The sequence below is a fragment of the Equus quagga genome, chromosome 8 (genome assembly GCF_021613505.1).
Source record: "Equus quagga isolate Etosha38 chromosome 8, UCLA_HA_Equagga_1.0, whole genome shotgun sequence".
NCBI classification, from domain to species: domain Eukaryota; kingdom Metazoa; phylum Chordata; class Mammalia; order Perissodactyla; family Equidae; genus Equus; species Equus quagga.
In genome coordinates, this window is record NC_060274.1 from 14,564,049 (window position 1) to 14,578,894 (window position 14,846).

General features: G+C 37.1%; 1 protein-coding gene across 11 annotated transcripts in view; it reads left to right on the forward strand.

The window, feature by feature from the left end:
- SYNE1 (spectrin repeat containing nuclear envelope protein 1) overlaps nucleotides 1-14,846 on the forward strand; it is a 446,099-nt gene that overhangs the window by 90,620 nt on the left and 340,633 nt on the right. For all 11 annotated transcript variants that reach the window (XM_046669209.1, XM_046669206.1, XM_046669212.1 and 8 more), the window contains exons 4-7: nucleotides 639-734; nucleotides 7,073-7,156; nucleotides 13,657-13,749; nucleotides 14,429-14,607. In XM_046669209.1, coding sequence (XP_046525165.1) covers nucleotides 639-734; nucleotides 7,073-7,156; nucleotides 13,657-13,749; nucleotides 14,429-14,607 — 452 coding nt within the window. The remainder of the gene's footprint in view (nucleotides 1-638; nucleotides 735-7,072; nucleotides 7,157-13,656; nucleotides 13,750-14,428; nucleotides 14,608-14,846) is intronic.

Here is a 14,846-nt window from a genome sequence, read left to right on the forward strand (position 1 = left end):
CAATGATCCGTCTGTACTCTTGAGCTTATGATCCTTTGGGGTCAATACCACACTGTGAGAGAAGTGTTGCTAGATTTTCAGGCTGTGAAATAGAGCATAGCCAGCTAACCCACAGGAGTTTACATCTACCACCTTGGCTGTGCTAACAGTGCTCCCACAGCAGTTCACTGAGCTAAGGAGGTTACCTTGGAGAGTGTCCTATGGAAGTGTGGCACCTGGTTAAGCCCCAGTACTGCGCTCGCTCAGGTGAAGTTGGGAAGTCGGTCCAGTTTATCTGGGGTACCTCCTGTTCCCCTTGTAGGTCCTGCTTTAATGTCTCTCTCATCTTTTGTGTTGATAGTACCCTCTCTTCCTTCCCTTATCCCTTACCATCCCACCCTCGTCAAAACTCCCTTTCTAGAAAGAAGCTGGTATGTATATGAAAGCCCAAGCATTAAATCTCCTGAGGTTTTTGAATGTTGAGTTTATCTCCAAAGGATTGGTTTTCTCCTCATAGCTATCAAAAGGCAATTGCCAATCATATCTAAAATAGAATTTCAGTATTTAGAAATTTCTCTTACAAATTTCACCACAATGGGTAGTAAAGGTATGACAGAGAGAGAAGCATTTTTTGCATTTATTCATTTTTTATTTTATAGCGGAAACCCCCAATGGTGGTAGATGATCTTTTTGAAGACATGAAAGATGGTGTTAAGCTGCTTGCTCTTCTGGAAGTCCTGTCCGGGCAGAAACTGGTAAGGATGCTTCCTGTGACCAGACTTATCCAATTGTTCCTATTAGGAATTAGGGGATGTGGAGTTGGGACCATATTATGGTCTGTAATACACGGGAAACACTAGTCTATCAGTCACTTCTGAGAGAAAGAAATAAATGTTCTCTCTTGTTCTTGCACACCTGTAGTAGATTTAAAACATTATTTATAGTAGTAGCAACCTTAGAAGTAAACATAAAGAACTTCATCAATAATCTATCATGGTTAACTAGTCCCTTTGTGTGCTGTCAAGGAAGATCAGTCGCACAGTAATATCTACCTCACTCTAAATGTTAGCTTTCCATTTGGAAAGAATTTTTGGTCCATAAGTGTGTATTTATATAGTTGTTTGTTGAAAATCAAGCTTGAAATCAGCGTGGCATTTTTCGTATGCTTACGGACATCCTCTGTCATCAGTCATTTGTAACAGGAACAGCACATCCAGAATCATTTTTGTATGTGCAACAGAACCAGCAGAATGAAAAACAACATTGACAGTGAGCTAAAAAATAACTTTTTCTATGTTATATAAGTATAAAATATTTATTTTTTTCTGTTATGTTTTTTTCATTTCAGAATAGTAGAGAAGTAAGTAGTTTGCAAACATAAACTATTTATAAATGATGTTTACCATAATTAGAAAAAAGGACTCAGGAAAAAATCTTCAAAATGTTCTATAACACGCTAGACACAGGGTCCAGAATTGGGAGTATTTATTTTTTCTTTGTCTACTGCGTCTTGACAAGAGCTACACAGTCGTTATTACTTGGATAATTGAGTTTTTAAAAAAGTGTTTTTACCTGAACATAAATTTCCAGTTAATTTTAGAAAGTCCGCATTTTGAGAGTCCTCAAAAAAGCTTTTGTAAAAGGGTTGTTTGTTGGAAAATACAGACTGATAATAATTTTGTGTAAATCATTCATCTAATCTGATTCTTGATGTAGCAGATGCTTTTAGTGCCCCATGTGCCATATCAGCTCACCTCCGATTTCAGCCACCGCAGTGGTGGACGTAACCCATAAACTCTATCAGCATCTCATCTCAAGCCCTGTAGTATTTCTCCAGGTTTCCAAACTCAGGGCATTTATCAAAGCCGCAAGTTGCACAAGCATCCTTGATGTGTGAGAGAGCTAATGGTCCCAAAGGACCTTCAAACAATGGAGATGGGAGTCGGTGAATAAATGCTCCACCCTGGCATTTGTAGGAGGGGCGATTCTGAGGCATATCTTACATATATCTCATAGAGTGAGTGCCCCATAGGATCCCCAGCATCATTGAGCCTCGCCTCAGTCACCTCAGTGGAAACCCTCCATAGCACAGCCTTTATTGGCTTTTCCTGTTTCCCTGTCTCACTATCCGTGCATCCTCACTCTTGATATCTGGGATCACTTTCTCAATAAATTACAGGCATCCAAGTCCTTGTCTCAGGCTCTGCTTTGGGGGAAATCAAGCAAGACACTTATGAAAAGCCAATTTGGAATATACAGACATATGCATGAGCTAAATAAACTGGATTAGCATTAAGATGTGTGAGTCATCGAATTGAAATATATACTCCCTTGATTGCCTGATGTAACTGGCCATCTTTATAGATCCTCCTCAATTAAGCTATTTACTTGAAGGTCGAAGGAACCTTTATTACAATTCAAATGGATATTTAAGAAGTATATCATTCTATATGTCAATATAATTCTATCATTGTACTTGGCCAACAGTACACAGAAAGTGTGATGGACATTTAACTACCAAGATAAATGATTCTAGAAAAAGTGTATATTTTAACATAAGAATCCTACATTTGTGTAAGTTCCCTACTCATTCACACATAAAATTATAGGACCTTGAGGCTAGAAGTAATTTCAGAAAGAATCTCAACATTCTCATTTAACAAAGAAAACTGAGACATTGAAGGAGAGTTCCAACTTAACCTTTATTATTTATTTATACCGAAGCACTTCAAGATTCTGAATTACACAAAAAGAAATTACTCTGAAATTATAAATAAACTTTGGCAATGAGTATTTAAATTTTGTGCATGTATACATTATGGTTCAGGACCACATTAATATGAAAAGCATCATTTGAAGGAATGAATATCCTAGGCATTCTTCTAGAGCTTTCAAAGGGAGAATGTGGGCAAGAACATTTCCCTCAGGAGCATTAACGCTGTTCAGGGATTCTATAATTGTCTCATAGGTAGAACTCTATGAAGAACACTATATTTAACATCACTGTTCATGTAGCCCAGGACTCTAGCTCTGACCATGTTCATTTGGGAAGTGGGGCCAAATGGCATGGTGTCCCCTTTACCATCAGCATCTCAGGGTAAGCGTGGAATCTCAATATCCTAGTCCCTTTAACAACCTATTGTGACTCTCTTGTCTATGATTTTATTTAAAGTCTTAGCAAATTTATTTTTTTAAATTATTATTCTTGGATTTCTCTATATTCCTTGATTATTATTTGTGGGATATTTCCTCTTTAAATGGATCACTGATTATATATCTTTAATTGCACACTGACATAGGAACACTAAGTTTAATTTTACACTTAGGATTTTTTTAAGAAAGTAACGAATTGCCATTGAAACATTAGAAATAATAGAAGTGATATGAATAGAGCTTAAGGACTGCAGAGAACTTTATTTCTTATTTATGCTGTTTACTTTCTATACAGTATTTTAAAAGATCCCTTAACACTTTGCATTCAAGAGAAGCCTAACAATGCGCTTAAAGGTGCATGACGGGCACTCTCAGGAAATCTGGAGGATCAAAGGCCCCTGCATCTTCACCAGGTGGCTTTGTGAGTCACCAATCATATATTTAGAGTAGAGCTCAAGTCTGCAAGTGGGTTTGGCATTATCTACTGATTGTCCATTCAGCTAACATTTCTGGAGGCTCTGTTATGGATAGGCACTACCTTCTGCTCTCTAAGGAAAACAAAGATGAATATGGTTGGTGCCCTCACAGACTTGTAGCCTGGTAGGGAGGATCAATGTATTAGTTAGGGCAGGTTACATTGTGTAAAAATAGATGCAAATATGAGATAGGACAGTATAATAGATATTTATACCTTGCTCTCCCAGCCAGGATACATCCAAAGAAGAAAAGCGGAGAGAAAGTATTTGCCCTATTAAATATCAGGTCTTACACTGAAGCCATGTCGGGTAAGACAGTGTGGTATTGGTACACGGATCGGCATATTGACTAATGCAATAGGGTCCAGAAACAGACCGAGGCATGAATGGCACTTTAGTATATGTCAGAGGTGGATGTCATATCTGAGGAGGAAAGGAGAGATGGTTCAATAAATGCAACAGGAAAAACAGTTTATCCTAATAGAAAAAGGTAAAGTTGGATTCCGATCTCATGGCCTATACAAAAATCAAGTGGATGTGGGCTAAGGACCGAATGGCAAAAACACTTTAAACTCTTAGCAGAAAATATAGATAAATATCTCTGAGACATCAGGATAGGGAAAAATAATACGACAAAAAATATTGACTATCAAAGATTGCTACATTTGACTATATTAAAATTAAGACTATTTTTGAATCAAAAAATCTTAGCGAAAGTGACAAAGGAAGTCAAAAGTTAGTCAAAGTTATTCACAATACATGTTGTGAAAGGATTCTATCAAAAATATATAAGGTACATCTTCAAAACAATGAGTACAGACAACCAAAAGGAAAACCTGGGCAGAGAGATGTGAGAGGCATTTTAGAAAAGAAACAGACGTCAAAGAACAAAGGAAGCGATGTTCACATCATTGTTGATCAGGGAAATGAAATTGAAGACCGCAATGAAAGACCATGTCACTAACATTCAATAGAAAGAAAGAATTTTAATATATTTAAAATATTTTTTAATATTTAAGATCCTCTTGGACAGAATCTGTATCTATAGGATTATTCTTGTATTGCTGATAAGAACAAAAAGTAGTGCAAACACTTTGGAAAAGCTTGGCATTACTTTGGAAGTTCAAAAGTCATGTTCCCTCTGACCCAACCAATCCACTCTTAGGTATACATCCAAGAGAAACTTGTACTTGTACCAAAGGTAGATGTACAAGAATGCTCGATCAGCAGAGGTGACAACAGAAATAATCTAGAAATACCTCAGATTCACATCAGAAGGAAAGTAGATAAGTGGCACATTACATAGTTGTCAAAATAAATGAAATATAGTGACAGGCAATGATACAGGTGAATCTTTGCAATATAATTTTATGTGGAAAAGTAAGTCTCAAAGATTAATACAGTGATACTCTTTATATAAAGTGAAAACTAAAATAAATATTCTCTCTAAGAATGCATATAAATGAAACGAATCTGTTTAAAAAGGAAAGCATTGGGCTGGACTTAGTGTGATGGTTGCCCTAAGTGTAGGAATGCGGGAGGATGGAAGAAATGGTGGTGGTGGGGAGGGGTATGGCTTTTGTACCTAATTTCCAAGCCCTGGCTTTGCTTTAGTTGGCAGGTTCGTATGTGCTTTTTACATTGCAAAAGATAATGAGTTAAATAACTAAATAAGTGGGCCGTGCATGGGCCAATGATGAGACTATACCATCTGTAACAGCAGTTCTTAAGTAAAGAATAAACATTAAAAATTTTAAAAGTGTATTTTCTATTTAAATATTTTCTTGAAGTCATATCATAAAAATTATTACCTGGTACACTATTAATTGGAAATGAAAAAATACTTGGTTTTGAGCTTTAATGGAAGGTTACTTAAGAGTTCTGGCGTCATGAAGAGGCCAGTTTACTGGCGGTACAACCACGGAGAAGTTGCTTCACGTCAGTTACCCTCTCGGTTCCTCTAAATGTAAAGGAGGCTAATGATATCAACTTCATTAAAATAATCTTGTCTTAAAATTGACAGCGTGGCACATAGAAAGCACACAATAAATTTTGATGACTCAAACACCTATAACTAGACTGTCTATGTACCAAAACAGTCTATTGTGTGAATAACATTTTCATTCTCACAATCCTACTTTGAAAGCCTGCCTTGTATACTTCATGTAGTTTGGTCATTCAAACGGAGAAATGTTACTAATACTGTCAGTAACTTTTCTTGTTAGTATGACTAAAAAAATGGCGAGTCACCAAGTGTAAGATTTTTTTGACTTTATTTATTTTTTTAGAGCAGTTTTTAGGTTTACAACAAAATTGAGAGAAAGCACAGAGATTTCCCGTATATCCCCTGTTCCCGCACATGCACCAAGAGCACTTTTCATATAAATATTTCCTAATTTTACAGGACTGACAGTCTCAATAGACAACACAGGGATTTTGTGAATTTCTGCTCTTGGGCTCATGGAAACGTGAAAGGCAAATGCACTAACAGAGGAACTGAGAATGAATATCTTTACTTAGTAAATGGGTACACCTTCAAGTGCAGTGGGGCTAATGCTCCTTTATGTATCTGCTAACCTTTATGGAAATGAGTAGGGTTGGTTGTTCTTGAATATTCTTCAAGCATATTTTTAATCCATTTAAATAGATTTAATAACTTTTTTTTTAAGATTTTCTTTTTTCTCCCCAAAGCCCCCCAGAACATAGTTGTGCATTTTTAGTTGTGGGTCCTTCTAGTTGTGGCATGTGGGACACCGCCTCAGCATGGCCTGTTGAGCAGTGCCATGTCCACTCCCAGGATCTGAACTGTCAAAACCCTGGGCCACCAAAGCAAAGCACGTGAACCTAACCACGGGTCACGGGGCCGGCCCCTTTAGTAACTATTTTTAAAATTATTTTATTGAGGTCATATTGGCTTATAACATTGTGTAAAAAACCTAATTTTTATAGGTCACCACGCTTATGTGCTTCTTTACCCCTTTCGTGCTCCCTACACCGCCTTCCCCTCTGGTAACTACTAATCTGTTCTCCTTATCTATGTGTTTGTTTATCCTCCACATATGAGTAAAATCATGTGGTGTTTATCTTCCTCTGTTTGGCTTATTTTGCCTAGCGTAATACCCTCCAAGTCCGTTCATGAACAACTGTTCTTTTGGTGGGGGGCCAGGTGTTGAGGGAGATTGGCCTTGAGCCAACATCTTTTGCCAATCTTCCTCTTTTTGCTTGAGGAAGATTATCCTTGAGTTAACATCTGTGCCAGTCTTCCTCCATGTTTTTTGTAGGATGCCGCCATGGCACAGCTTGATGAGCAAGTGTGTAGGGCAGCACCCAGGATCCGAACCAGTGAAACCCTGGCTACCAAAGCAGAGTGCGTGAACCCAACCACTATACCACCAGGGCAGCCTCAACAACTATTTTTTTAATGTGTGCATTTTGATTTGTTCCTATTTTTCCCCCTTTTACAGCCTTGCGAACAAGGACGCCGAATGAAGCGGATCCATGCTGTGGCTAACATTGGCACGGCGCTCAAGTTCCTTGAAGGAAGGAAGGTAAGAGAAAAACAAAAACAAAACACTTACAGAAGAAGGTGTGGGCATACTGACGTTTTCAATGTTGTCTGTGGGGTGAAACCACTGCATATAGTCCATACAGCATAGACATGCAATATTATTGTTAAATAATTTTAGATTTACAGAAAAGTGGTAAAAAAGGGTAGAGATTTCAGTCTACACTTCACCCAGCTTTCTCAATGTGCAGAACTTAGACACACAGTACATGTATGTATGCATAGTACAATTATCAAAATAAGGATGTTAAAATTGGTATGATACTATTAACTAAAGCCAAGATGTTAGTCACACTTCATCACTTTTCCTCCAATGTCTTAATTCTGTTCCAGGGTCCTGTCCAATAACATATCTTGCGTTTAATTGTTGTGGCTTCTTTGTCTTTTCCATCCTATGACTTTGTCTTTCCTTGTCTTTCATGACCTCAATAACTACTGGTCAGTTATTTTGCAGAATGTCTCTCAATTTGGGTTTGAATGATGTTTCCTCATGACCAGATTGAGGTTGTACATTTTTGGCAAGAATTCCAAGGAGGTGATCTATTCTCAGTGCATCGTATTAGTGGATACAGGATTCTGATATGTCTTATTGCAGGTGATGTTAACCTCGATCACTTGATAAAGTTGTCTGCCATGTTTTTTTTAATGGGAAAATTACTATTTTTCTCTTTATACTTGAGAAATAACTTAGGGGAGACAGTTGAGATTATGCTAATATTCTGCTTCTTCTCAAACTGTTGCTCTCTGCTTTTGGCATCTGTTGCCTTCAGTAATTCATTCTGTGCTGTTTGCTAATGATGATTTTTTGTTTCCCTCATTCCTTCTACATGTATTAATTGGAATAATTCTGTAAGAAAAAGATGTCCCTCCCCCCTCATTTATTTAATTATTGAATTACTTATTTCAGCATGGAGTCATGCATATTTATTTTATTCTATAGTTATCATCCAACACTATTATTATTATTTTCTTGCTCACATTGTTCCAGCTTTGGTCATTAAGAACTCCTTCAGGCTGGTTCTTGCACTTTTTTAACATGGCCCCAACCTTTTGAAGCATTTCCTTATTTTCTGGAACTATAGATTTTCCAGGTTTATCTTATATTTTTCCTGCCCAAAACTGGAATCAATCACTTCTCTAAGGAGGCTTTGTTCCTTATGTGAGTGACTGGTACTTAGAAACCAAGATCTGGGTACTAGGTGTGCTCATTGCCATTGAAGTTTCATTGCCCCTAGGCCCTCTCACTAGACAGAGTTAGAAAATATGTATATTTACTGACCCAGGTACACACACGTATCTATGTCTCTCTCTCTCTTCTTTCCTTGTGTGTTTTCAATGTTGTCTGTGGGGTAAAACCACTTCATATAGTCCATACAGCATAGACATGCAATATGACTGCAATGTATGCACATGTGTGTATACATAGCTTCTCCTATGCGTGTATGTATAAACCACTGGTTCAGTCTGACACTCCTGACTGCAACCAAACACCTCAAGGTTCACTCTACCTTCCATGCTTATTTGCTTCTACTTTCTCTGACAGTGAGAAATCTGGTTCTCATCTACAATATATTCACTTATTTTTTCAACCCTCGTATACATATAAAATAGTCTCAGAATTGCTCACCACAACCCTCTGAGAAATAGACGTACTAATTGGAGAACCACGTGTGTGTACAGTTCTTTTGGTCTTTAGCGTTATGATATCTAGTCAAAAGACTTTTCCAAATTTACTTAGGTTGCTTCTGTTCTTTCCATCCCCTTCAGGGTGATTGTGTTATTCATATTCTAACAGAGTCAGGTTCATTTGTTATTGCCCGTTCTCCCCATTCTCCATTTTGGATAACCCCATTCATGCATCCTAGTTGATTTTAATTATTATTTTTTATTTTGGGAAATGAGACACCACTACAGTTCTAAGAGTAAAAATTAGAGAAGTTCTACTCCTTTCTCATCCTTACTACTCCATTCTCATTCTCCTTTCCTTCACTTCCTTTCCCACCTCTAGTTAACCAAGCTCTCTAGTTTCTGATGTATTCTTTCTGTATTTCTTTTGCACAAATGAAAAAGTGTATTTTCATATACCACCTTCTTTCTTACATAAGGAGTAGCATACTATAGATATACTCACACTTTGCTTTTTTGAATTAATGGTTTATCCTGGAGTCACCCAAATCAGTTTATAGAGATTTTCCTCCTTCATTTTTACAGTTGCATAATATTCCATTATCTGGCCATGCCAGAGTTTATTCAACTACACTCTTATGAATGAGCATTTAGGTTGTTTTTAATATTTTTCAAAAAGAAACAATGATACCATTAATAACTGTGCATAAGTACTTTCATGTTATTGGGAGTGCATCTTCTTGGTAAATTCCTAGAAGTATGATTGCTGGGTCAAAAGGTAAGTGTGTGTGTGTAGTTTTATTAGGTATTGCCATGTTTTCCTCCAAAATGATTGCACCAATCCTGTTAGATTTAGCCTTTTCGAACATGTGAGAATTCAGGAAGTCTGTGTTTGGCAGTACAAAAACGAGCTTTATAAATGGATATCCAGGTACTTCTGGAAAAATAGAATGATTCTTTTATTTCCGTCTCAATCTATATGGACTAAAATAATTGATTTATGGCACAAATGCATTTCTATAAAATGGGAACTCTGGAAAATACAAAATTAAAGACAACTTAAATTCAGGCCCTTAAATAATTTATATTTTGATTAGTTGGTAGTACAATGAATCAGTGTAAAATTCAGTCAATTGTGCCAACTTTACGTCAAAGAGAGATTCTAAGTATTAAGATGGTATAGGAAAATAATCAGCTTCTTATAAAATGTTGGACATTGTTTCCAGATCACTCTAATATCATTCTTAATGGAGTGTTTCTCTTCTTCCAGCTTTCCCTCCATGAGTTTTTCATAAAAAGCTGAATAAAGCCTTGTTGAACAGTTTGAACAGGATATTTAGAGTTTTTCAAGTCATTCAGCCTCCATTTCAGTGATCTAACAGAAGTATCCTACTTTATTCTGAGCTATACTCATTAGCTAGAATATAAAAACAAAATTCCTTTTATTAATTAATAAGTTTTGGAGAAAAATTTAATGACAATCTATGAAAGGCATTGTTTGTAACAAGGGCCAGAGTCTTCTTTTCACAGAAGACTTGTTTGTACAAGGTCCATTTTCACAGAACAACCCTAAGTAATAAAAAAAAAAGTAGAGAATTCTGATTTTAAATATTATATTTACTAAGGGCAGAAAGTAATGCATTTGAATCTCAGAAAAAATGCAAAGCAGTTCCCTTTGATCCCCACAGATCCCTAATCTCTTTTAATTAAAAATAAATCTTCCTGAAACATACAGTTTGGAGCTACTCTTTGTTGCGTTTCTTTGTGCCGTAGGCTCAAGAATGATTGACTGTGGGGAGGAATAAGTTTTTGAGGGCTCTTTGGTGCCCTCTCTCTTACTATTTAGTTTTCTCCTTTATGAGTTAAGAACTTATGTCTCAATCTTATTTTCAAAATTTGTCTTTGATCTTTGTACTTACTTTGTCCTGTGTTTGGATTTTTTTCTTTAGATAACAGAAAATTTATTTAGCCCTTGGATTCTTACTTAGCTTGATTTAAGGAATTAATGAATACTCCAAGTTTTACTGGAGAAAACCCTACCATTGTGTTATCTTTCCACTTGTTTACAGGGCTCTTCAGAAAAGCAGACATTAGTATCTGATAAGAATTGTGTGAATGTCACCCTAATGAACAAATCCATCACTTGCCACAAGTTTCTTTCTCTGATAAGGTGTCAGGTGGGTCATTCTAAACAGTATTACAGGAAGCCGACCACTGACCACTTTTCCTAAAACTTGCCGTAGTGCAAAGAAGGGACATAAATTTAAATTCCTGTGAGATCCAGAAAGGTGAGCTAAAAGATGAAGTGGGTTAGAGTAATCTGGATTTTTAAATTGAAATTTTTTCCAAATTTATTCCCAAATAATTCGAATATTTTTTTGAAATATCTGTGGGCCTTGTATTAGCCTGCTATGACTGTCATAACAGAATACCAGAGACTGTGTGGCTTAAACACCAGAAATTTCTTTTCTCACAGTTCTAAAGGCTGGAAGCCCCAGATCGAGGTGCCAGCAGGGCTGGGCTCTTCCTCTCTTCCTGGCTGGCAGACAGCTCCTTCCTCACTGTGTCCTCCGTGTGCGTATGGAAGGGAGACAGAGCTCTGTATCTCTTCCTCTTCTTAGAAGGACACCAGTCCTATTGGATTAGGGCCCCACCCTTAGGACCTCATTTAACTTTAATTGCCTCCTTCAAGGTCTTATCTCCAATTGCAGCTCACATTGGCAGTTAGGACTTCAAAACGTAAATTTTGGGGACACACAGTTCAGTCCGTTCAGGCCACTGGCTTGCAAGGGCAAACTCCCCCAGGTTACAGTTGTCTAATGCAGGGTTGGCGAACATTCACGTGCATCACACTCGCCTGGAGGTGATGTTAGAACAGCCTCTCTGGGCTGCCCTCCCTCACTTTCTGGTTCAGCCGGTCCGAGGGGAGGTCCCAGGTTCTGCATTCTTAACAAGTTTTTGGGCAGTGTGTTTTTGCTGCCCTGAGGATCAGCCTTTGAGAACCACTAGTCCAACATCCTTCTGCTCTGGTTTTATCCATCTGTATGATCTCCTCCTCTTTCTGGCCTCTGGAAATTCTTCACTCTCTTTGGATGTCTCTCTATTGCCCATTCCACCCTCTGAGGTTATTAAGAATTTATTGTAAGTTTAATAGGATTTTGCAAGGGAGCAGAGGTCAAAAAAACAAACAAAAAAAGCTGTGCTCCATAAACCCTTGGTGGAACATACAGTTTTTAGGAGAGAAAATAATTATGAAAAATATTTTTCTTCACAAGTCGAGCAAAAAAAAGCTTGGTTCTGTAATAAGTTGACTATGCTAACTTCACAGTAGAGTTAGAGCTGGATTAGGAAATTCAGCTGATATTCAACCACATTTCTAAAGAGAATGATATACAAGGGAAATAATCCACCATTAATCTTATGGTTATTAGCATATGTTATAAATTTATGGTTCATGAATACTAAAACAGATGTGGAGAAAATTCTGAAGAAGTTTTTAAAAAGAGTAATCAAAATGATTATAAAGATTGCAATAGGTTTTATCATAAAAGCTTAAAGAAATTCAATGTTTTTCTTTTTCCCAAATGCGTATTATGTCTTACACTGTGCTAGGTTTAAAAGAAGTAGACACATAAGCTTACAATCTATAACGGGTCTCAATTTGTTTTTCTGTCTCTGAACATGATGAATGAACATCACCAGTGAGACAAAATCCCATGGATGTACCTCAAATTATTTACAATGATTTTTTTTTTGCTAGCTCTTACACTATCTTTCAGATGTATAACTAGTAAATTTAAACTAATTACTTAAGAGTAAAATATTTGTGGGATGATTTCGCATCTCATAATTTTTTATTAAAGCAAACCATTTACGAACTTCTCAACTTTATTATTAACAACACACCTCATGAAATCTTGGCTGAGAATTCTGGAGTTAGAAGTTTAAGGAGTACTTTATTATATTTTTTTCTTCTCTATTTAGGGATTGTGAAAAGGATGATGATGAGCAGCTTCTAATTGTATCTGTAGAGATTGACTGAGAGAGGCTTACCGTGCAAATCCATTTTGCTGGGACTTAGGAAATAACTTTTTTAATAGTTAGGAAGGCATTGAAATGAATAATTGGGGACAATTGTAGACAGATTAACATTTCCTGGATGCTTTACAGTTATCAGTGCCCCAAACTGAACTGTAACAGTCTCTTTCTACTTTACTATAGCTTGGCTTTCTTTGTTTGTCACTTAAGTGTAGTCACCAAATTATGCTCTAAATTTACTACTTACATTTTATCCCCTTTGAACAAATGATGCCGATTTTGAGAGATTGTCTATGTATATCATCTTCTCCCTTTGTTTTTCATGTCAGTCCATGTACAGAGGATCACCGGTTAGTACAAATTTTAGAATTTTTAACTCCTGACTTTTATAGGTAAAAGAGAACATAAGTTTCATGCTATTTGGTAACAGACTTCAGAGTAAGTGCATCTTCTTAAACTACTCACCGCGGTTTCTTTTAAGTTTGAGTGAACTTCTGAATGTAGAGAATAACCTTGTTTTTTTTCTGTCTGGCGTTTTGTTGGTAATTCCTTGCATGATGTCATATTTTTTCAACTGTAAACAAGTTTTTGGAGTTCATACTATAGTTCTTTTTTATTGTGTGCACCTAATGAATGCTCCTGAAATTTCCACTGAACCATGTGCTTGTATGTTTTTATGGCTCATCCTACTTATTCTTGTGTACCACTGTACAGGCATGACCCAATTTTATTGATGTCTGATAAAGTGCTAATTATTGTGTAATTAAATGGTCTATAATCTTCTAGTACATTACTAGTACAGTTTTTCTTTTTAAACAGATTAAATTAGTCAACATTAACTCCACTGATATAGCTGATGGCCGACCCTCAATAGTTCTCGGATTGATGTGGACCATAATTCTATATTTCCAGGTATTGTACCACAGCTCCCTTTTCAGTTGATATAATGTCATGGATGGAGGTAGGGGTGGACATTTTGATAATGCCCTCATTTGCCATACCTCTGGGGTTGATTCTCAAGCTGGCAGAAATGTGACCTTCACACGTACATTGTTTTTCGTTAGCAGGAGAATTTCCTCTTCTTCCTTGCAAAGGTGTTATACTGGGAATTCCCCCAAGGAACTCTTGTTAGGTACCCAATCTGAAAAGTGGGAAGGACGTGATGGAGATGAAATATTGGTGTAGAAAGAGATCAGGAAAATTTTCTTTGTTCTCTGGAAGAGAGAGTTCTATGCTCCAAGGAGACATGATGGGGAGAAATTAACTTGCCATGCCATCCAGAATACTTATTCTAGCCATCAGGTTGGTTTTTTAGGCAGTTTTAGGTTCACAAGCAAAATTGAGGAGAAGGTGCAGAGATTTCCCGTATACTCCCTGCACCCATACATGCATACCCATACCCCCATAACCAAAGAGAGTGGTACATTCGTTACAATTACTAAGCCTATATTCAGACATCATTGTCATTCAGAGTCCATAGTTTACAGTAGGGTTCATTTTTGGTGTTGTGCATTCCATGAGTTTGGATAGCCATTAGGTCTTATTTTATTCCTTCATTTATGGTTTTTGCTGACTGTTAATGCACAAACAGATTGAGGAGTTGACCAGCAACCTGCCGCAGCTCCAGTCCTTGTCCAGCAGCACATCCTCTGTAGACAGCGTGGTCAGCTCTGAGACTGCCAGCCCCCCAAGTAAACGGAAGGTGGCCACCAAGATCCAAGGAAATGCTAAGAAGGCTTTATTAAACTGGGTTCAGTACATAGCAGCCAAGTAAGTACCAAGAATTTGTTTACATTTGAAAAAAATTTGGATAATTTGAGTTATCAATTTGTTGCTGAGTGTACCTGCCAATGACCGCAAAATCTGAAGAGACATTTGAATGAATGGCCTTGCTTCAGATCTTGTTTCACTCTTTCCTTGAATTAAAATATAAACAGAAATCATCACTAATACTCCAGGAAGATGCTGTAATAAAACTAATTCCTTCTTCATTCATGTGATTGGCCCTG